The sequence below is a fragment of the Pelodiscus sinensis genome, chromosome 1, assembly GCF_049634645.1.
Source record: "Pelodiscus sinensis isolate JC-2024 chromosome 1, ASM4963464v1, whole genome shotgun sequence".
Classification (NCBI taxonomy): domain Eukaryota; kingdom Metazoa; phylum Chordata; order Testudines; family Trionychidae; genus Pelodiscus; species Pelodiscus sinensis.
In genome coordinates, this window is record NC_134711.1 from 110407462 (window position 1) to 110431940 (window position 24479).

Below are 24479 nucleotides of genomic sequence, written 5' to 3' on the forward strand. Positions count from 1 at the left end.
CTTCCAGAATCCATGGCACTACAGTTCTTCAGCTCCATTTCACACTTCATTTCTACTTTTCTCTTTTCTTCACTGAGCTCCCACATATACAGATTGGCTCTGACTGGATCACCCTTACACAAGGTACCGGCTTCCCAACAAGACCCTGCTCCCATAATGAGGTTTAGTGATATACTGTGGCACCATACCATCGTCCAGCTCTGCACCTGTGTCTCCTTCTTCACCTGCTTCTCCTTCTGTATCTGCAGGCTCTGTGCACACCTCGTCCTCCACTTCATTCTCCTCAAATGGGGCTGGAATGCATTAAAGTATTGGGGGAGAGAGAGAGAGAGAGAAAAAAATCTATACAAGGGAAAGCCTTAGTTTCCAAGGCTCGAAGAAAGCCAAGTGCCTCGAGTGCCAATATTTACTCATTGTTACTGCAACTAGGAGCTCTGAGGCGCGTCAGCAGGAAAGACCCACACACATATAATCAACCGGCATTTCAAGCCTTCAGTCCTAGCAGTCAAAGGTTTTGTGATTTTTGAGGAACTTTATCATAGACACTGACATTGTAAGGTTTTCAAGGCACTTCAGAGGGATCGGCCTTATGAACTACCAGCATCTCCTATTCTGAGCCAAAGCATATTGGAGTGAGACTTTAAATAAGGAGGTCAGGGAAAGCTCTAATGGAATATGCTTGGTTGTGGCTGCAATGTAGTATCAGCAGCACAAAGGAACTGAAGTTACTCCACTGTAGCAGATGTATGCAAGTTGCAAACTGCAATCTCATATTCTAATATAATTACTTGCCTAGCAGCAGAAACAAAGATGTTTCAAGGACCTGAAGTCAGATGAAGTGACCAATGAGAAGAGTTGAGCATCTGGAAAGTGTTTAATTTCTGTGCTGCTGAAACACTGTAGAAGTGTTTGGTGGAGTCCAGGCTGCAGGGCAGACAGACAAGGCCCGGATGATATTCTGATATTTTAATGTGAATAACAGATGCACAAAAAGTCTGTTCTTCTGTGCCAGAGCCCAGAATCTGTTTTGCAAGATCAATACAAGGGAAGATTCCTGAATTTATAAACCCAAAGAAGGCATTTGACAACACTGCGCAGAAGAGGATTTAATTCTAGAAGGGATCACGTGGCCCCTCTCGCGTGACCTTTAATTTGCTAAATGATATTCCACAGAAACCCAGAAACTCCTGTAACTCTTTCCATTATTACATCTTATCCTATCTCAGATATTAGGGGTTGAGCTGCTAGAAGGATGTGGCTGTCTGTCACATAGCTTCAAGGTCTTTCCACAACTTGGGGCTGAATCATTTTTGTTTTAAATCTGCTCCTAGCCATAACCATAGCACAGGCAGACAGCACAAACCTGGGCCAGGATTTGTGCATATAAGTAGCACAACTGCAGGCTCAAATGATATGTTAGACATTTAACTAAGTTGTTGAATGCTCAATTATTGCAAATGAGCATGCATTCTCTGTAATCATGCTGCAAACTATATGCACACAATACTAAAATTCTGGCCCCATGATGTAAATGATGCCAGTGCCAAGTAGGGATGTAAAATCCCATTTAATTGGTTAACTAGTTAAATGCAATGTTTAACTCCTCCCCATTGCCAACAGTGGCTGCTTTGGCTGGGCTGGAGTACCTCCTACCCGTGGTCAGTCCTGCAGGTGGGGAGCTGCTCCAGCCCCCACCAGTTAACCATTCACATCCTTAATGCTAACACTAATCACGACAGTCTAAGAAAGAGCAAGCAGGCATCTTGACATTTTCCACACACATTCTCCTCTTTTTCTAATAGAGGCTCTTTGCTTCGTTGGTCTTCAAAGCATGACACTGACTTTCTGTTCTACTGAAAGGAGCGTTGTCCGACCCCTTCAACCTGAGAATTTCTTCTATGCCACTCTTGTCGCCTTTGTTGCATCATGGCAGTGGAGAGGCACATGGCTTGCTGGCTTTTTTTAACAGCTGTTACAAGATGCCTTCCTGTCATCTAAAAGGGGCATGACATGGCTTCCCCCCTTAAACCAAAGGCTTTGTAATGTGTAGAATCTTACAGATCTAGAACATGAAGGCTAAGTCACAGCTGTAAGGACAGGGCTTCCCACTGAGACATCTAAAGATGTTCTAAACTAAATCAGCCTTCCCTCTCCCTCCTCACACCTGGCGCTTTACTGACCTGCTTGCTGCGTTTACATACCAGCTACTGCCACAGTAACTTGTTTCAGGTAAAAACATCAAATGTGAATGACTGTCACAAAATGTGTAAAAACGTCACCTTCAAAAGGGTGAATACCTGACACTGGCCCTGGCTATGTGTATGCTGGTTTTTCCATTTGGAAATTGTGGTGCACTTTCCTATGAGGAGGATCAAATAGATGAAAATAAATCCTTTATGATACCTTAAGAACACAAAATTCAGCAGCATATTTTATGGATGCATAGATAAGTAGCACACTGGTGCAATGAGCAGCCCATTCTGAAGGACCTGGAGCTTGCGGAACAGGATAAGAGGGTGGGTGGTTATAGTTATATATACAGTGTGCATATACGTATGTGCAGTTAGGATGAGGAGCAAGAGGACAAAAGTTGCCACACAGTAACTGCTAAACTATACACTATGGCAGCCAGAAACTACAGAGTCAGCATTTTGTCCTTGTCGGCCAGCAGCCGGGACTTGATGGGGTGATGTGCAGCTATCTCATAAATGCTGCCGCCTTGCCGTCACAGTTACAGGATCTACATTTTAGAGGTGAGCTAATTGTTCCTACTCGGCTAGAGGTCACACAAGTGACCCTGATCTACTGTATGTCTTTAATTTACAGAGCTAAACAACCCTTTGTTCCCCATCTCCATACTCACTGATTTTGTAAGAGATTCTAGGGGACGATCTAGGAAGATCAGATGACATTTAGCATATTTCCACTCCCTTGGTGCTTAGCTGGGGAACATGTTTCAGGTTTGTGGAGCATGGCTATTTCCATTGTCACTCCTGGCCCTGAAGAGCTCCTGGCTAGCTTAACTGACATCTTTCTTGGTCACCTCACCAGAAAGCTGTAATTTGCTTCAAGCACTGCCTGAAGGACTCACTCTCCTCCAAGAGAGCTCCAAGATGTCTTTGTCAATGGGTGGGGAAGGATGATTTAATTTCTCCTCAATTTATAATGTAAATCAAAATGTTTAACCTACTTCTTCATTACACTAAAGATTCTTTTCTGTATGGCCTGCCTTTGCAAAGGGTAAGATGAAAGTCCAGTTCATGCGAGAATGGACTGTGAGCGAGGCATGCATGCACATTCCCCCTCCTGGACATGCAGTAGCAACAGGGCCATAGATCCAGTGTTAAGGTACCAGCTCAGCTGCTGAAGGCATGGAAAGAGGGCGGGCAGGGTTATTTTGAATCCGTATAGAACGAACAACACCAAACTACCTCCAGGGAACGTCTCCAGCCATGCCTGCACCGCCTCAAGGCGTACCGAGGGAAGGTCGGATGCTGAATTTAAAAAAACAATAAATAATGATAGTAAATCAAAAGTTAGACACAAATAAGTGTATGAAACTGAAACCACTCAAGAGAAAGCCCTCAAAACCAAGAACAGAATTAAAACTTAGACACTGTTAGATGACGGAGACTGGGTTTGAGGGTTAAATTAAGTTAATGAGATATAAATACCAAATCTGCTTTTAGGATCCATGGAAGATAAGGGTGTAATTGAGAACTGAACATGTCCTCGGTGTCCTGTTTGCAGATTCCAGCCATTTTGGTCAAGCTGACAAAAGAAGCTATAAGATGGAGTACGACCATAAAAATAGCGCTTACAAAAGCTAATGTCTGTATTAATTTCAGCATCCTGAGTTTGGATGCTTACAAATAAGGGAGAATTCCTACTGGAGCACAAGAGATCACAGACTAGCTTTCCTGGATATCAGCAGTGTTGCTCTGACCCTTTAGATCTAACTGTCTGCTCCAGGGAATGGTTCTGAAGTGCTCTCTAAACAGCATGTGTGGGAGGAAACTATTCAATTGTGACCACATACTGAAATCAAACTGACAAGTGAAATTTGTGGAGCATCCACACAGCCACACCTTGCATCAGTCCCTTTAGAAGTTGCTACTACAGTTGAATACACCTTGATTAAAGCAATAAACTAAAGCATCTAAATTACGGGTCCGTGAACATCAAGCTCCCAATCTGGCATATTCTTTGAGGAAGCAAACATTGCCTATTTCCTGAAGGAAGCTGGAAATGCCATGAAAGGGACCATCTGCACAATGAGGAAGGGTCAGCACAGGTTTTCCTTCACTTTATGGACAACTGTGACAGTACATCCTGGAAGCAGCTCAGAGTGTCACAGAGAGGAGCTGAGATTTAAAAATGGGACACTGGTAGCTTACAATGCAGGAGTGAGTGAAAGTCCTTCTGGTTGACTTTATTTAGCCTCTCTTTGTTTGTACAAAACACTTTACTAACTACTATCAGAATAATTTCCCCCACCACTGAAATTTAGCCACTTTTGGGGTGAAATGCAGCACTGAATAATAAATGCACACACCAGGAAGTAAAACCACACCCACCTAAAACTACCAAGCAACTATAGGCAGAATGAAATTACTGGGAAAAAAGTGTTGAGAGAAAAAGAGTTAAGACCTTCCTTTCCCCCCCAGTTCTTATAACAAATACCATGTGATTTTTAATACAAGCTGTCAGTACCTTGGTCTTAAATTTCCATGGAAAGATAGCACCTCTTGAAACACAGTTCTCCTAAAACCATTCTGATACACTGGTTTGGTATGGACTTAGAGGGAACACTGCCTCTTACTGAATGAAACACCACAAAGTGTTTGCTTTGTTTTCCTCTGATAGCATTCCTTACAGCTCTCCTAATACTAGGGAAGTAGGCCACACCCTGCTTAGCTCAATACAACGGATGTTAAAATTAATCAACTAATCGAATAGTCGATGGAATTTCCATCGACTATTTGATTAGTCGATAAGGGCGCTTCCACTTTTAAATGCAGCAAGAGCCCGCCCGGCTGCTGCTACTTTTCAAAGGTGGAAGTGTCGTTTGGCATTCCGCCTTTGAAATGCTGCATGGAGCTTGGGGCCAGCGGGGGACTGAGTCTCCCACTGTCCACAGGCTCCATGCAGTGCTTCTGTTTTGAAATGTACAAGAGCCCCAGAGGGGACTTGTACATTTCAAAGTTGGAACGCCACTTCTGTGTCCTTGCCCCCTCCCATGGAGCTGGAAGGGAACCAGCTTTTAAGCCGGCTCCCCGCAGCAACTCCTCCACTTCTCCGCCCTTGCTGCCTCTTTCTGATAGAGACAGCAAGGGAGGGCGGGGGGGAGCAAGGAGTCGACTAGTATGTAAGCTATCCGATAAGTTTATCAGAGAGCCGACTAGCCGCTTACATCCCTACTCAAGACATCTGACAAGATCTTAATCCTAGGTGTGGGAATAATGTGGAAAGTGAATCACAATCAGATTTATGAGATATTGCAGAGGGTCTCACCATTCTCTATTCCCCCCCCCCATCTCCAAAGTGGCCTTAAAATAAAATGGCACCTTAGCTGCTAAAATGGCACCTTGGCTGATAAAAATACCATCAAATGCCAATACAAAGAGCCAAACAGCAACTGGTTAGCTCCTCGGGTCCTCTGTACTTTTCACCACTCCCTGAAGATACCAGGTCCCGGGCAGATGCAGTTACAAAGTTTGAAAAGCAGTAGCAGAACGTTTCAATGTAGAAGCTAAAATTGTTCAGCCTTTCAGAATAAGTTACTTTTGTTTTGCCAAGGTCTGGACTCACTAAAGCCGTCCCAAAGGAACACAACTGGCTGAACTGTTCGCTGTCAAATCTGGAACCTTTACATTTTGTTATGAGGAGCTTGCAACGAGCAAATTCAAATAATTCCCATCCGGTAGCAGAATGTTACAAGGCTTCTAACTAGATACACAAGCCAGGAAAGTTCACCATGTCATGGCGTCATAGAGAAGCGGTGACTCAAATGGAGACCCACCTCAAAAATAAAATGGTTAAATAAGCGTTTAGCTTCAGGAGGCAGAGCCTCTGAATCACTGTTCACCCTTCTGATGAAGGTTGTGCTTGAAAGGACCAGAAGCAACAGGGTCAAACAGCTGCAACTGTGATCTGGGGATTGATGCACCAGGGAGATTACCTCTGGAGGTGGAGGACTTTGAAACTGGGACCATTTTTTCCTCCTCCTCTTTCTCGCGGATGTGTGTCCAGTGCACATCTGCCAGGATCTCCAGGGGATCAATTGGATTTACAATCTGCTGTAGCCTCAGGTTTCCAGCTAGCAGACCAAGGATGTGACCGATCAGGGTGTGAGTAGGAAGGGAGGAAGGACAAGGTGGAAAGAGGGAGAAAAAAGAGGAAGAGAAAGGAAACACACCACCGGAAAGGAAATATAAGGAAAGAAAAAAGAAAATATTATTTGCCAAGATCAGTTTGACAGACAGACAGACAAAGCTCGGTATCAAATATACATGCATCTACAGACACACAACCATTTATAATCCTCAGGTTCCCACTCCACTCTGAAGCTGAATCACGCTAGCTTCACTTCAGACTACCTCTATTGCAAGCAGCAGCCTGGCAATGGGAGGCACTCTGTGAGCATCCAACTGAGATTTGGTAGGTGATCAATGAACAGAACTTTCAGCCATATTCAGCCTATTCCACATGAGTATCACCCTATGTATCCTGCTGGCAACAGTCTGCACTGTGGGCTCAATTTCACAGAACAAAGGATCCATTCACTCCCCAGTGGTCCTCAACACTGTGGAAGTGCACTTTTTGGGGTTTGAATCCCAACTCTTCACCATTATGTGCAAAAGAGAAACATTAAGATCTCCCATTACCGGCTGCCCTCAGAATGACCAGCTGCATGTAGTTTTATATTGCACTGGATTTTTCAGTTTAAGGTTGACAACACTTTATTCAGAGTATTTTAGTTGTGGTGTTGGAGTAGTGAAAGGATTGCTCGGGGGGGGCAGCATCATTTTATGAGTAACATCAGGATTCTCACTGAGACAGAGCGAAAATAATTTCTCTTCTTGGAAACAGATTTCTTTTGTCAAAGTGTCCATACATATGACTAAACCACTTTGGAATGTGTTTTGTGTATTTCAAGGTTTTCAACAAGACTGTTTGATTAAGTTACCCTGGTAGCCATTCTCTAAATTTCCTCTTCATTGTGGTACAAAGGACCCTGGGAAATTTGATCGTGAGTTCTCCTCATCCTTTTCCTGCAGCAAGGTGTACAGGAGTTCTCCATGGTGAGTCTGACCACAGGTTGCAGGATTTTTTATTATGGCAAGCTGTTTTCTCCATTAACTGCTCCCCACGCATTAGCATGCACCAGACACAGCTGTTCACATCACTGGGCAAGAAACCCTCTGTCTCTTCATAGCAAAGAGCCAACCATCACTGACTACAGACTATCCATCTGAGGAGCCTGGCACTAGTCATTTGTCAAAACTGTAATGGGGAAGGCCTGTCACACAGCAGAATAACCCATGGAAAGCCTGGTTTGTGGAATCATAAATGAGGATTTCAGCTTCAGGAATGACTGTGGTATCACCATCGGGGGCTATCACTGTTGGAAAAACTGATATTGAGGGAAGGACCATTTATTGAAGCACAAAATTATTTGGTAGTTAGTCAAAGGGGAAAGTAAAGCAGAGAAATACACAAAAAGGGAATGGAATTAAAATTTGAATCTGTACTTCAATTTCTCAGTGTAATGATCCCTCCCAATCAAAACAAACACAGCCTTACCAGAACTCCTGTATATCTGGAAGGGAACAAATGAATATTCAGGAGTGGCCAATAGGGACCAAGTCACTGGCCAACAAATGGAGCGACCTGATCTTTCCTTGTTGTGCTTGTATTCCAGTGTTCCCACATGCAAGCTCTAAGATCAGTAGAGTTAGTGTTTACACCACACCACACAGCTGAGTTAAAAGGTTGAGGATTACCAGCAACAGCTGGAAGTAGGAAGCTCAGAAAGAGCAGGCCCCACCTGATTTGCAGGACTTATTTCACATTACAATATAGCTTTGTATCCTGACCATTCGGGATTTAAACAGGTATGACATCACCAAAGAGAGGCCCAAACAGAATGTAGAATTGGACCAGACACAATAATCACTAACCTTATTATTTTATTATTCCTTTTACATAGCAGATACTGAAATGTATTTGCTACTCTGTCTGCTACCACTACCTTTGACTGGATGGAATCAGAATTGTTCAAGTGTGTGTCACAGGCCCTGTACTACTACAGCAAATAGATTTTCCTTTATTTCAAGTGGCAGGAGTCTGTCATTTACAGCAGGCGGATCTGAGCTCTCAGGCTTTTAGTGGTCACATTTTACAGCACAAACTGAAGCAGGAAATAGATGGCATGTGTTTATTACAACATCCATAAACCCATTAAAGAAATGAAATTGGAGAATAGGGAAAGGCCCTTAATTTTAATTATTTTTTTTCTATATGGAAATTACATGTCTTTGCATGTACCAACTGGTTCCATGTCACCTGCAGCACTTCACAAGCTGCTTTAGATTTTACTGTTATGATTCCTCTACATAGACATTGCATTAATTTTAAAAAAAGAAATTAATGCAAGCTCCAGCATAGATACACAGTTATAGCTGTTTAAAACTGACTATGTGAATCAACAGGGCTCGACAAATTATACAATCTACTCGCCTGTGGCGAGTAGATTGTAACCCGGAAGAGCCGGGTTTGGGTGATTTGTGCATGTGCAGAACGCCAGACAGTGCAGCTGGCGAGCAGGGCTCGCCACGGTTTGGCGAGCCCAGCGAATCAATGTAGCTTGCACCTGTAAAATTTACCCATATAAACTAAACTGGTATAAACCATACTTTCAGAGGTTTAAACATATTGGTATCAATATCACACCTTTATTTAAACCTGTACTTCTCTGTGTATGTAGCCCAGGCCTTACTTAAGAGACAGACCCCAATTCAGTTTTTGAAGTAATATAAAACTGTAAAGAGCCCAGCCACTTCTGAAGTACTGGGGGCTGGCTGGTGTACAACCTGCTGTTCTTCTGATATCTGACCACTTGAATGCAGGCTGAAGGTGTGACAACCAGAATCCAGTCACGCTACAAGGCGAACAGGGAGTCTGAATCCCCCAAAATCAAACTTTGAATCAATTGACTGTATACAATGTTCCTGTGCTATAAAAATATGTTAAGGTCTTCCATGAAAATGGGTAATGTTTTGTACCTGATGGTCATTATGAGATATGTACCCGGACTGCGGTTGTGAACTTATGGGAAGACACAGGACTAGAAGGACTGTGGGGGTTACCCTGCAAGAAGTAACTATGTTGGTGGAAGCCAACATGAGACCTTTATGCTTGTAGGCTGGCTACTGGTATCGGGGTTCTGAGCCACAGCAGCACTGCATTAAGGTACCCCAGGTTCCATGGCAGGTAGTAACAGAATGCCCCAAAACTTCACAGAAGCATTTCAAATGTGGCTGCACCCAAGGCTGGCCATTAAGCTTCACAGGAAGCTGGACCTCTTAGCTCACCTTTACATGAAAAGGTAACTCGGTGAATTCCAGAAGAACAGCATGTTCCCCTCTCTAGCCCCTCTGCAGTACTGAACAGCACTTTAGGAGTGGCTGGGCTCTCTCACAATTAAACGTTGTAATTCTAAAGTTTAACTGGAAGCTGTTCCAGTGTTCCCAAACCTGCTCTTTAAGAACAAAAATTCAAGTAGGACAGCTGCTAGGACAGAGAATAATGGAATTTAATGAAAATGGCAGCGACTAAGGCTCTCTTGCTTCCATGTGCCTTTGCCCGCTGGCCATCTGGCCACCTCTCTCACCATCAAAAACGTTAAATCAGGGAATATTTAACATCACAGATTGAACTTTTACAATAGAAAGTGTTGGAAGTGGCCAAGAGACCCCAGATTTCTGCTGAATTCACAGCTGCACTCCAGGGGAAGAGCAAATGATGAGTCAGGAAAGGCTAGGAACAAACAATATTTATATACAGGCAATCCCCGGGTTACGTACAAGATAGGGACTGTAGGTTTGTTCTTAAGTTGAATTTGTATGTAAGTCGGAACTGGTACATATTGTAGGGAAAACTCTAGCCAAACATTTCTCCAGAGCTCAGTTTTATTCTCCCATACCTCACTTCCCTCAGTCCTTTATTCTCAAGCTGAGGTGTCTGCTGAGAAAAGCTGCTCCGCATCTCCCTGGTCTGCTGGGGGGGAGGGGGGCGCTAGCTTCGCGTCTCCCTGGTCTGCTGGGGGGAAGCAGCTAGTGCAGGGTTGCCTCACCTGTTTGTAAGTAGGGATCCGATGTAAGTCGGATCCATGTAACCCGGGGACTGCCTGTATATTGTACACATATTTTCAAAAGAGCAAAAAAAGTTGATATTTTCCCATATGATTTTCTCTTATGCTCCTATGAAATCTTTCATATGAAGCATATGGTGCATTAAAATACTAAAAACAAACTAAGTTTCAGGCAAATCAGGAAATATAAAGTAAAAGAGCTCTGTGATAATAGCAATAAGCCACAAAGGACATGCAATGCCAGCTATGAGGTGCACCTATTCAGTTGGGTGAAAGCACTCAGCTTTTAGTCTTACATATCCAGGCTCATATGAGCCAAATCAATGCAGAAAGAATGAACATACTGTTGTGGCCTAATACTTCAAGAAAGTAATGATCAAAAATTGGAAATACAGTGCACTGTAGGAAATAATCCATCTGATCTAGCCAAGCAGAAAGCGATCAGAGTCATTGAGTATATTTTACAGTTGCGTCACAGTTCTCGGGAGACTATCTAGCTTTCCCTACCCTCCCACACAAGGAACGGTAAAAATGTAGTACACCTAAGCAGTGCCTATGCTTGGATCATGAGAGGAAGTCAGTAACTCCTCACCCAACTTCAAGAGAGTTGGTACATGCATTTCAATAAAAACAAAACATCTTTTCATGTGGGACCTGCTCTTTAAAATGTCAGTCCCCCCACATCCTTGAGGACAAGCAAAGGTGGTAATGGTACAAGGGTACCTTTAAAAGTACCCGTGTCCTCTTCATTTGACAGTCGTTGAAGCCAGAGGCCTTGTTGGAGCTCTCTCTCCCAAGGGTAATACTCTCCCTCTACAGCAGGGGGAGGCATACCCCCACATACAGCATAAGATGCACGCACACAAATAATACAGAGAGGGAAAGGACAGAGAATCAGAAAGCAAAATTATTGTTTGGAAATCCAACATGACTTACTGTACTCATCAAAGCTCTCTGTTTCATAGGCAAACTCCACAGAAAAGAGAGAAAGGTGGTCTGGGAACATCACAATTTAGTAGACTAATGAACAACATGCATACTTTAGCCATGGTCTTGGCTCTGACAGGAACTTCAGCTATGGAGTTACGATTTCTATGCAGAAAAATATAGCCAAAGCACCTAGTTAAAAGGCCATTTCCTGCACCAAATGGCACCTGATTGACACCACAGCTCAGCACAAGCACACCTGTGCTCATACTCTCAACATTAGGTGGCCAGTGGCTTTTATAAAGCAAGTCTGGTAGCTCTCACAGAAGGGGAAATGCAAGTATTCAAGTCATGTTTTGAAAGATAAGATTCAGTCACAGCTTGGAAGGGTGAAGAAGCACAGCAAAGATACCTGTTTCCAAAACAAGCTCAGTGTGGTTATGACTTACTAAAGAGGTGCAGGGGTGGAAAACCTTCCATCACTCCCCCCTCCACCCCTGTTTCATAACAAAATACTCAAAGCTGAAATAAAAACAGCCTTGAGAGCACAGGGGTTCAACTTAAGTTCATATAGTGGAGTCTATCCTGCTGATTTAAGAGAGTTGGATACTGCTCCTCCTGTGGTCCTGGGGGGCTGACAGAATTGCCAGGCCCCTGAGCAAGGTCAGGAGGGGAGCCATCTCCACACTCCCGCAAGGGGTGAGGCTGAAACCTTAGCGCTGCTTGGATCATGCTGAGCCCCCCACTCCTCCAGCCAGCACTGGCCAGCGCATGCTACCAAGGGCTCTGATGGCAATTTAAAGGCCCCAAGGCTCTGGCTGCAGCTGCAGTAGCAATAGTGGTATCCGGGAGTCACAGGCCATTTTGAATCGCTGGCCCCAGAGCAGTTTCCCAACCCCCCCTTGCTGGGCCTGCTGGGATCTCATTCATATTGGGCCACAGAGGATTATTACAAAGTAGTGCGAGGTACTCCCTCATTCTCAACTCTGAATGCAAAATCTCCACAGCACCTCCTATTCCTGGCTGGCTGGCTGAACAGGGAGCCAAATCCAAATCTGATTCCCCTACAAACCAATGAGAGAATAGCACAATTGTCACAACGTTGGGAGTTACACAGAAGGGAACCAACAAGAGAATTAGCTACTTGGGTTAGACCATTATGGTACAAGCAGGAAAGTATTTCACCCGAAGGAAAGTATTTTTTGCTCTTTGGCTGCACCCTTCATTCAGGCATAAAGTGCCTCCCTTCTGACACGTGTGGAAATATATTGATCCAATCTGAGTCCAGGGAAAGTGGAGACAAGAGTTAATTTGCCTTTCTTACCAGGCTATACTGGACAGAGGGGTAAGGTACTGGTGGAGACACGCTGTTAGGACAGTAAACGGGACATGTAGTGTGCTCTTAGTAGTGCCGTAACTGCCCTATAGACTGATCTTCTGTCTCTGACATGATCAAATCAGCACCTTCTATCGACATGAAATTCACTTACAAATACAAAGTAAAGTGCAAGGACAAAGAGAGAAACTGATCTGAAAAATAAGAGGGTACATCTACACTGAAGCAGGGAGTACACTTCCCAGCGCCGGTAGGCAGACTCACATTGCTCTGTTCACGCTAGCGCACTAAGAATAGCAACATAGCTGGAAGTGATGTGGGCTGCAGCACAAGCCGGCTACCTCACTTGCCCAGATTAACCCCCCCCCACACACACACACACAGGGCAAGTGGGCCACGCCACCTACCCATGCCCAGATGCACGCTTCCAGCTGCAGTGTCAATGGCCCTTTGACATAGTTCCTTCCCTCATTCCCTTCCATTAATATAACCTCATACTCTTATTGCACCCCAATCCACTGCTTCCCCATCAGTCCTCAAATGCTTTCCTGAGAATAAGGTACTGCCAAACTCATGTTATCACAGGGGTGCCTGTCCAACTTCACTCGGTGCTGAACACAAGTGAAGCTTGCCCTGCCTATCCAGCAGAAGGAAAATACAAACCAATCTTTTTCTAACCTTCACTAGATTCTTCGTCCTCCTCTTCTTCTTCCCGCTCTTCCCTGTTTTCAGCCTCATGGTTTTTCTGACTTTCAAGCTCTTCCTCACTCTTCCCCTTCAGAAGGGCATGGATTCGCACAGCTTCTTTCCAGGGCACACCTCCCAGGTCTGAGGTAGGTAGCTGGGGCTGCAGTAGTTCCCCTTCCTCCTCCTCCTCCTCCTCCTCTTCCTCCATTTCAGATTCTGAACTACTGTAAAGGGGGAAAAAGAGAGACAGAAGTCAGTTAATGATGAATCCTAGCCAAGTTTATATGTGGCTGGCAAAACTTCAGTACAAACTCTAGTACATGCAATGGAAACCGTTTTTTCCCCTTCAATGTTTCACTGGACTATTTTAGAAATAGTGCGGTGGAAGCGGACTGCATAAGGTTAAAGAAGCTTGATGTGGAGGCAATAGATTCAATAGCTAAAGGAACTGGATCCAATTACTTTTAATGAAGAGGAGCCAGAGGAAGGATTGTTGTAGAAATCTGTCTTTGGTTCCTATACGCTCTGTGGTTGTAGCTGTGTCCCAGGATACTGGACTGACAAGGTGGGTGAGGTAATATCTATTTGAGACTCACTTCTGATGGTGGGAGAGATGAGCTTTGGAGTTGCACACAGCTCTTCTTCAGGTCTGGCAAAGGTCCTCAGGCCAGGTCTACTCTAGACCCAGCAGCTCAGCTTAAGGTATGCAACTCCAGCTATATAGAATATGTAAGCTGGAGTCAGCCTACTTTAAGCTGAGCTTGGCGGCATCCCCGTAACAGGAGGCCAACAGGAACAAATACTCCCATCAGCTTCTATTACTCCTGGCAAGAGCAGGAGTACCAGCTGCCAGCGGGGGCGCCCTCTGAATTTGATTTAGTGAGTCTGAACTAGACTTTGACTTTGTAAGTGAAAGTCACAACAAGTATGGCTCTTCGATTATAGCCTCTAGGTACTGGCATGATAGTCAAAGGTGAAGAAGGTACTTTCACTATTTTCAACCCAATTTTTCCAAGAACTTTTTTCAAAAAAAATGATCTCTTAGGCTGAAATCTTTCCATGCATTTTCACTAGCAGCGAAAAGAATTTATTGGCAAGTTTCATAGATACATTTGCCAATTTTTAGATTATCCAGACAAGAAAACGTACACTTTCAACTTGAGAATTTGTTGATATACTTATGCTCAAACAACTCAAAGCTTGCTTTAATTTACATTCACAGCTAACTCTCAAGAAATGCACTGAAAGAAATAAAATTGCTAAAATGAACTTCTGTAAATTTGAATTGATGAGTTCAGAAAAGGCGTGCTCATCTAAATGTGTAGCAGGGAAAGGAATTTCTTTAAGTAACAAAGCAAGTTTATATATGCTAAATAGTTTGAATCTTACACTCAGGGTGAGTTTTCTATGGGAATAACCCTTAACTTTTCAGCTGGTCACACATGTAGCTCTTGATACAATTTAAAAGTTAAAATTGTATTATAGAGAGATAATTTTTCCAGAGTTCAAGTTGTATCACTATTTCCACACTAAAGTTAATTTTCTCCCCTGTCCAAATTCTTCAAGAGAGGTCCTATGCACTGCAGATTTTACAAACTTGGTCTGACTACAGATTAGTTAACAAATGTGAGGCGAACTAGAGAAGCTATTTCTGAAGCATCAAATTCAGTAGGAGTTATGCCAATAAAAAAAAAGTCTTAAGGAATCTTTCCATTTACTCCAACAGTAGTTGGATCAGGCTCTTAATGCATTATCCTACTACCAAATAAGGATTGGTCTAGAAATTTCAAACTTGTTTAACTAAAGAGCAAGTAATAAGATCTCATACAGTAGATTCTATCTGAGAAGTTGGGATGTTTATCCTTAGGAATTTTTCATCTAATGTGAACATCTGAATGCGCTGTTAGCTTTTATCAAGCTTAAACTTTGTAAAACAGATTAATTTTGTAATGTTGACTATAACACTGATTTTGTACGAGGTACAGATTTGGACCACCCTGCAGCAAGCTTGTGAAAAATCAGCGTGGATTCCTGGGTGCCACAGAAAATCCTTAACACCATCTGCTTGTGTGGCATTGCTAGCAAGTTTCCTCTCATTTCTCCTAAGTATACACCCCTTGTAGGAAAAAAAAAAAAAGGCTCTGGCCACCTTTACAAACTTTGCCCTAGAACTAATGGACTTTGTAAAGTTTATAAAAGCTGCCCATTGAAGGACTGAGCTGTCCTAACCTTGTGCGAAAACGTAGGGTAAACTTTCAAGCTCTGCCCATCTTGGAAGTCCCCCCATGAGACATACACACCCAATGCATTAAACTCAAAAGATCAAGGGCAAAGACTTTTGCAAACTGCACCAATTAATCCAACAGAACTTTTCTCTCACTTCACACATACAAACTCCACTGAACCCACTTTGCCAGTTGCAATCATTCTGGTATATATGATCAGATCATATTTAAAAAAAGGACAACTCTCTGGACTTAAAACTCTAGGGCTACATCTATACTGGCATGATCTTGCGCAGAAACTCCAGAAGAGAGCTTCTACACTGGCATGTGCCTTTGCGCAAGAGATTGTAGAGCAACTTGCGCTCCCCAGTGCAAAAGAGATGGTGCAGCTTGTTCTTGGACAGGAAGCAGCAAGGAAGCTGAATGATGTATCTGTCTAACGAGACAGCATCGAGACGGATAAATGAGATATCACAGAACATCAGTGAACAAGTTGTGGATGAAATAAAGAAGTCTCCATTGTTTGCCATACAATTGGATGAATCGACCGACGCTGCATTGTGCTCTCAGCTATTGGTGTTTGCACAATACATGGTTTGCACGAGTTTCTTTTTTGCAAGACTCTTGATACTACCACAAAGGCTCAGGATGTGATGGAAATTGTTAACAATTTCTTTGAAGTACATGGTCTGGATTGGGTAAATCTTGTGGGTGTCACCACTAATGGTGCATCTGCCATGCTGGGCTCAAGATCGGGCTTCCAAATGCTGGTGAAACAGCGTGCTCCAATGGTAGCCGGAGTTCATTGCTTCATTCATAGGGAAGCTTTGGCGTCAAAAACATTGCCTGATCAACTGAACGCTGTTTTCAAAGGGTTGGTGAAAGTGGTGAATCACATCAAATCATCGGCTCTGAACACCAGGCTGTTCAAAAGATTTTGCCTGGACATGGGTTCCGACATTGATGTGTTGCTGTTCTATACTTCTGTACGGTGGTTGTCAGCAGGGAACGTATTCAACAGAGTTTTTCAACTCTGAGAGAAGAGTTTGATTTATTTCTCCAGGCTCAAGGGAAAGAGGAATTCCGAAATGTGCTGACGCAGTCAAATTTAGAACTTGCGTATCTTGTCGATATTTTTGGAATCTTGAACATACTGAAACTTCAGCTGAAAGGGAAAGGTGTAAATCTGTTCTCTTGCCAAAGCATCATCGAGGCTTTTCTTGACAAACTAGAACTCTGGATCGTAAGAGTCGAAGACAATAATTTGTTTCAATTTCCATATGTGGATGCCATGCTCGGGGAAAAGGAAGCCATTCGGACGCATATTCTTTATCATTTACGGGAGCTACGACAGGACTTCCAATGATACTTTCCGGAGGTGGACAGGACAAGGGATAGATTATCTTTCATCAGGAATCCATTTACAACAGATGTTAATAGTGTTGCAGAGGATCTGCAGGAGGAATTCTTGGATCTGAAAAATGATTTTGTGGCTCAAGACGTGTACCAGCAGTCTACCATCAAGAAATTTTGGGCCAGCATGACTGGGAGTTACCCAAATCTGTCAGTGCACACAGTCAGATTTCTTTTGCCATTTGCATCAACTTATATGTGCGAGACTGGATTTTCGTGTTTGTTGCACATTAAGTCCAAACAGAGGAATTGGCTTGCCGTGGAAAGCGATATTCGTTGTGCATTATCAAGTACCACTCCAAACGTTGAAAAGCTTGTCAGTGAGAAGAATCTAAAAATCTGTTAGTAAGAAATAAATTTCAAACCAAAATGTTTGTTGTCTGCTCTTTTTTATCATGTCTCCATCATGAAAATGTTTTGATTGGTCTGGCTACACCTGGTGGTCCATGGACTGAAATGAGTTGAGAACTACTGCTCTAAATGGAATTAAGGTTATACATTTGTAACTGTATTTTAAAAACTCTCAATAAATATTAGAAGGCCAGGAAATTGTTAATTTTAAATTCAAATACTACGAAATATTTATAGTTGTTTAAACTGGAATTTTAGACTAGCATTTCATGGTCTTTTAATGTTTTGTCCATTGAGTATTCTAAAAAGGTTGTTCTCCTAATGTTATAGATACAAGCATATGCCTTTACTGCTAGTTTAACAAGGATATTTTTGTCTGGGATAAAATCTGTACAATTGACATTTAAGTGCATTCCGGCATTAATACATTAGGGGACAATAAACTGCAATTAAACATCAGTACGGACTCAACAAGAGACTTTAAAAGTGTCATTTTGAGGCTGCATTTTGTCTCGCTGTGATTTCTGTATCATACTCACTCAGTCTACAAGTCATTTTTTTCAGCTGCCAATCCCACATGAATCTTGGCCTGAGCTTTCAGAAGTGAGCTAAGTTACATGCTTACCAGTCTTGCACATTATCTGTAATCAAAGTTCTATGAGCTAAATCAGACCCTGTTACTCATGTGCAATCCCAGTGCTTTCAAATCATGTGGCATCTGTGAATCTCAGCACTTTTGCTGAGTTTGCATGGGTTTAACTGTTTCCTATTTAGTACTCATTCCTGTTGATGCCACATAGCGGGAGAGTCTAGACTACATGGCTCCGTCGATGGAGCCATGTAAAGTAGTTTACCCAACAGTCAATGAAGCAGGGATTTAAATAATCCCCCTTCAGTAAAATAAAAATGGCCGCCACGCTGTGCCGACAATCAGCTGATCCGGCACAGTACGGGAGTCTAGACACAGATCGGTCGACAAGGGAAGCCTCGACAAGGCTTCCCTTAACGACCGATCCACGTCTAGACTTCCGCACTGTGCCAGATCAGCTGATTGTCGGCACAGCGTGGCAGCCATTTTTATTTTAATGAAGCGGGGATTATTTAAATCCCCGCTTCATTGACTATGTCGGGTAACTAGTTTACATGGCTCTGTCGACAGACCACGTAGTCTAGACGTACCCATGTAGTCTAGACATACCCAGGATGACACAGAATGCTGTTTATATGTTAGTGTTACCATAACAGGAAACAAAATAAAAGTTATTTTTGTCACTGAAAAAAGGATCTAATTTAGAATAAACTCAGGAACAAATCTTGTGTTGTTATATTTATGAGAAAAAGAAGTGCAATGACTGGATGCTTGCCATATAGAAGTGAATCTCATCTTATTTCAAAAGCAAAATAGTTTGGGCTTAGTTAAAACTATACTATTGTTGGTTTTGTGTGACTGCAACAGCACTGCTTAACAAACAGATACTTCGGGCAATAACTTTTACATAAAAGGGCTCATTTGAGATTACTGCTCGCAGAAAAAGCCCGCTTTTGGCTTAACAGGTAATCTCAGTATTTTTTAATACAAACGTTCCTTGGTTGAACTTCTTCCTAGAATGGATTATTCACAACTTCTCTTTCCACTTGATATTTTCTCACATAGCTATCTTCTTCTGTTCTGCGCCATCTACACAAGATTTTACAATCTTTGATGTACGCTTGCCACAATGGTTTTACGTATTTGCTGCTTATTTTTCATGTAATCTTTTCACATTAATAAAGTGTGTAAGTGGTAAGATGAGCAGACACAGAGTTGCTATTTCCAGACAACAAAAGTGAGGTCTGAAAACGGATCACATATGATCTGAAACATTAAAAAAAGCCTGAAATATAAAATCTACACAAATCTGAAATGTATATCTTCAACATCCACCTTAAATCTATTCCTGACATGCAGGCTTTCATTACACAGTTTGGGACAGACATGTGTTGCAAGTGCTATATTGCAACACAACTTTTCTTATAAATTAAAGATGCACATAACTCCAGGGGCAGAGTTCAGATTACCTTGAGGGCTATAATTTATTTTTGCATGATAAAAATCTATCCTTTTTCTTGCTCTATTCCATCTTTGCAAAATGTTATTCGTTGCCTGGGGAGAATATTTTTGACAGATGTAAATTAATAAAATGTATAAGGTACCATAGGTTTTTTTTCCCCTCATCACAATATGGAGTTGACAAGGAAGATTTTCTGCATGGTCCAGTTAGTTTTCATGACAATTTTACAAAGCTACAAGAAGTGGGTTGTGTATGATATATAATGCAAATGTTATAACCCCTTGTTCCACAGCAGAAAGTAGACATTTATTTTCAAGTCCCATCTCTCCTTTCTAAAGGTAAATGATGAATCAGATCATAAATATATGCTGAACCTCTGGTGTACAACAAGCTCCCAAGAGGTCTTAGCATATCCCAGTGGCTTTATACAGATGCTCTCAGAGAGATTAAAAAATGGTCTTTATCTCCTCTCCTGATTAACAGCGCACTTTCCTCCTTTTCAGGACAGAAAGAAATCTGACAGGTGTCGCTTGCTAGGTTTTTAGTGCACTGTCAATAAAATTTATTGTTGCTCATGCTGTTGCCATGACTACTCTGTGGATCAAGCCATGTTCTCCAGCTAGTCTGCTTATCTCATGTAATATTCACAATGTAAATTCTTTACTCCACAGCTCACTTTACCTTCTCCAGCATTTATCTGCACTGCACTTGTGTGTTTGCATTTGAGTCCTGAGAAACAAGAGGCTGTGTGGGTGAAAGGAGACAGAGATAGATTGGGGCACAGGGTCTTCCTTTCAAGCTAGTAGCCCCAGCTGGGACCATTTTTTTCTGTTAACTGGTGATCAGAGAAAAGAACTGGATGACTTGACAGACAGACAGACTCAAATATTCAGGCAGCTGCCTCTTAATATATATAAAACATATATGCATATGTCTGTCAATTTTGTGCCAGAGAAAGGAGCCAGGCTATAAGGCTTGGAGACTCGCATCTTCTACAACCCTACAGCGCAGGTCTAGAATAGAGTGACAGTGCTAGCTGCCTCCATTGGATCCCACAATATGGTTCAACATTAATCTGGAGTGGCCAGTTACAGAGATGAGAGAGTATTCCATCATGGTGGTTTCAGCTCAAAAGGTGGGGCACTGTACGAACAGCACCCACTTTAACTGCATCATGTCCTCTTTAAGGATAATCTGCACCTCAAGCCTTATGGGTGCTGGGCTGTCCGAACACAGACCTATTGTTGACACTTTGGTGCCTCATAATGGAATATGCACCACTCTTTAGAGCAACTTCTTAGCACAGAGCCTTCATCTGGAAATAATAATCTATGCAAGTGACAACTGTGAATGGCCCACAGAATCAGGATAAAGAAAATGTAAATTACCTTGAATGTATCTTACATTCAAATCTGCACATGTTCTCCAAACATTGTGTGGGTATTACATTTAGTTCTGGGTGTGACTCTAGATGTTGCTATTATCCTACAGAAGTCCAACAACAATTAGGTCCTGGCTGGCTACCTTTGAGACAGTTTCCCTTTCTATGCACACTTGTGTTAGTTAATGTGTGTGAGGGTACTTTTGCAAGGCATCCCTAGAGTGGCTTAAGACTGGCGCAACACCAACTTGAAATTTACTTCCCTTATTGATCAGATGCCAAATATATTGATCTTCTGTGAGGATTAATCTGATGTTTTAAAATGCTTTAAGTGTGAAACATATTACAGAAGTGCTACACACAATTATTCCTGTATTTGCAGACGTGCATATTAACTTAAGTTTTTTTTACCATGGTACTAATGATGAATCTGTTACACAAGGAGTATATTTTGGTTTGACTTTTGCTCACAAGTTATGCTTATTGCTGTGAATTTCTGTCCATGTGCCCAGGGATGTGAGAGAGACAGATTTTATAAGCCAAACAATAATATTTACTTTTTAAAAAAAGAGAATACTTAAAAAAATACAAATTTAAGCCAAAATACCAAAAGGGGAGAGTGACAGAACTCTAAACAAAAAATGGAGGTGGGGAGAAGGGAAGGAGAGAGGTGTGCACAGAACTGTAGGAGGAGAAATAGTGGTTGCAGTCTGAGATGCCAAAGATAACACTTTTCCCTTGACTTCTTTTTTCCTTGGAGGTTTCCAATCCACGTATTGACCAAATCCAAGTATTCTTGATTTATGTGATCCGAGGAAGTCATGGCCAATAACAATATAGCTCCAGGCGAGTGAACTCTGGTTAGCACTTTTGGATTGAAAAAGTACTATAAAAGGTACAATAATATTATTTATGTTAATATTGACAACAGCAGCAACACCATTATTATTAATTATATCTGAGAAGTGGGCTGGGCAAGGGACAGAGAGTATAAGCAGATCTCAAGTCTTCCACATTAAACTTCAGAGAACATCTGAGAAGGCCACTAAACAACACATCTAATAAATAAATTATATCAAAATAAGATCCTCTCAAGAACTTAATTAAGAAACACCATCATTATTCTAGTAAAGGAAACAGGACAGGCCACCAGGTACTTACCCAGGATGGTTCAAACCTGTTCAGAATATTTATGATAAGGATGCATCAGTACTGCTGAAGACTGGTAAGGCTAGATACTGTCAAATATCCAGTTGCTGCCTCTTGTATTTGCATCTTATGGGACTCTGCTCATTTGCTTGTTCCAGCATACACTCAGGCCCTGATCCTGCAAAGACTTATGAATGTGCTTAATTTTATGTTCTTGAGTCACCTAGCTGAAGTCAGGTTCCCCTGTATAATTGAGGTAAGCAGTCAAACATGCAGTCTGCACATAGGTTTCAAGTTAACCCTATGTAGTTGTATTGTAGGATCTGGGCTTTGGTCATCTGTTATATCATTATCTGAGTTTATAGTAGCAGCTTTACGAATATAAACACTCTTGCACAGGCAAAGGACTGAACAACTGAGGAGAGTTTTTGCTGCAAGGGAAGGGTGTTGAGCAGTGTGCACAGGGAGTAAGAGAGCCACAGTATTTGGAAGATGAGAGTCTGCAAAGGTTCCACTCATCCCTTAAACTTAATTGCTGCTGCAGGAAATACAAAGACATTTCCCCACACTTGTGAGCACTGAGTCTCTAGCACTCTGGTGTATTGTTCTGCAGCTGAAGAAATTAATAGACACGCATTTATACACTGTTTCACACTGTACATAGCTATAACTTCAAACCAAGCTCTCTCAGACAAAAGGCACTCAATCAAGGCTAAGTATTTGCCCAGTTTGAAGTTTTAAACCAAAGAACGTTTTCAGTTATCAGAGAGCAAAATAAGCAGAGCAAGCTCTTTGAAAAAACATTCCCCTCTGACCCCATGTTCTGTTCACTGAAATGACTCAGTTGTTTTTAAATGTAATTTTCACAAAAAGTAAATTCCCTTCTGAGCTAAGACTGAGCATGAGAAATTTCACTACGACGAGTAACTTTTTAAGAACACTCTTATGTGACTCAAAGAGGAGTTTAGAACAGAAACTCTAGTATAAAATACCTGTCTAAAGTGCGGCTGAAGTTACCAGGTATCCAGAAAGGGGAGCCTCAGTAAAGTATATGGGAAAGTGCACTGTGGGAACAAGTAGACACAAGCCTGCTGGGGTGGATATAGGCTCACGTGTACAAGGAGTGCTAACCTGCTGGGCACATCCTCTTCTGTTCCTTTGTCTAGTACACTGCTCAGGTTATGCTCTGCCAGCGTCTCCTCGGGAACCTCTTCCAGTTCCTCTTCCTGCTGCAGTGACAGCCGGTAATTCTCCAGCTCAATCCGCTCAGGTGTGCCACGCAGTCTCTTGGCAAGGCTGGGCTCCTCCAGTCCATTGACATTAGGCCCTAAAGAACAAGCCAGCAGACAAATAATGAATTGGATGAACTGAGTTTGAATTCAGAGGCGAATTCAGAGCAAGGAGCAGTGGGGTGAGAAAGGTCCGGTGGGGAATAAAGCGAGAGAGGAACGATGCCATAACCATACTAGCCCCTACTAGTTGAATTGGAGAGGTAAGAATACCCCGAAGTGGGTCCTAGAGAGTGCTTTTGGCCAAAGGGTGCTAACAAAAGGTTACATGGCCTGGCTGAGAAGGAACAAAAACATTCTAGCTGCAAAGGCCAGAGATGTGCCAGGCACAGGGACCCCAATTCAAAAAGGGCTAGGGAAGCCATTGTTATGGGGCCTGAAATGTGCCCAGTTCCATTATGTAAGGAGTGTCTCAAATGCCGGAGACAGAGAGTCAATCCTGCCATAGAAAGCTGCCTGGTGTAAGGCCGCCAGGTTCAGGCCTCAGCCATGCTTTTCTCTGGATTTGACATGATGTCCAGTCAGTGCATGATGAAACTGGGACTGCAGAGGAAACCTGGATGAACAATTTGTGGGACTGTGGAAGTAGGGGTGGATTGCTGGATAAGAGCTTCACTGCTTTCTCCTACTCCTGGCAAACCATAAGGATTGTGCATGGGGCAAAACAGTTAATTTCAAAACCAGCAGAGGAGCTCCAAGGGCTACTTTAAAAACAGTGCTCAGTGAAAGAGCCAACACCTCTGAATCTCGACCAGGTGGGTGGAAACAGGAAATGGGTGTGTGGAAAGACAAGAGACTAGGACTCATAGTCCCAACAATCTTAGGCCTAGTATTGCAATACTGATTCTGATGCCTATGACTGCGGCCATTAGCAACCCGACTACCTAATGTCATCAAGTGCTTATATCATTAAGCACCAGTGGAAGGCATCAGAGGGTATGTCTACATATGCCCCCTAGTTCGAACGAGGGAGGCTAATGTAGGCATTTGAAATTGCAAATGAAGCCTGGGATTTAAATATCCCGGGCTTTATTTGCATCTTCCCGTCCAGGCGCCATTTTTAAATCCCCTTAGTCCGAACTAACTGCCCGCGGCAGTCAAACGTTAACTCGAACTAAGTCCTTAGTTCGAGTTAATGGTTACACCGCATTCCATTTAAATCCTGGGCTTCATTTGCAACTCTGAATGCCCACATTAGCCTCCCTAGTTTGAACTGAGGGACTGAGAAAATCCCACATCTAGTGCCACAGGTTAAACATGCCTGCAGCTCACCACTAAACAACTCCATCCATGTG

General features: G+C 42.6%; 1 protein-coding gene across 34 annotated transcripts in view; it reads right to left on the minus strand.

The window, feature by feature from the left end:
• Positions 1 to 24479, minus strand: part of MICAL3 (microtubule associated monooxygenase, calponin and LIM domain containing 3) — a 234780-nt gene that overhangs the window by 45774 nt on the left and 164527 nt on the right. For 26 of the 34 annotated variants that reach the window (XR_012895684.1, XM_075896972.1, XM_075896909.1 and 23 more), the window contains 6 exons: positions 23027 to 23222; positions 13317 to 13549; positions 11099 to 11188; positions 6182 to 6319; positions 3432 to 3494; positions 189 to 293 (listed from right to left, as the gene is read on the minus strand). Coding sequence is in view for 33 of the 34 variants with exons in the window: in XM_075896972.1 (XP_075753087.1) it covers positions 189 to 293; positions 3432 to 3494; positions 6182 to 6319; positions 11099 to 11188; positions 13317 to 13549; positions 23027 to 23222 (825 nt within the window). In the remaining variant the exon portion in view is untranslated. The remainder of the gene's footprint in view (positions 1 to 188; positions 294 to 3431; positions 3495 to 6181; positions 6320 to 11098; positions 11189 to 13316; positions 13550 to 23026; positions 23223 to 24479) is intronic. The other 8 variants (XM_075897054.1, XM_075897045.1, XM_075897084.1 and 5 more) reach the window with 5 other exon arrangements.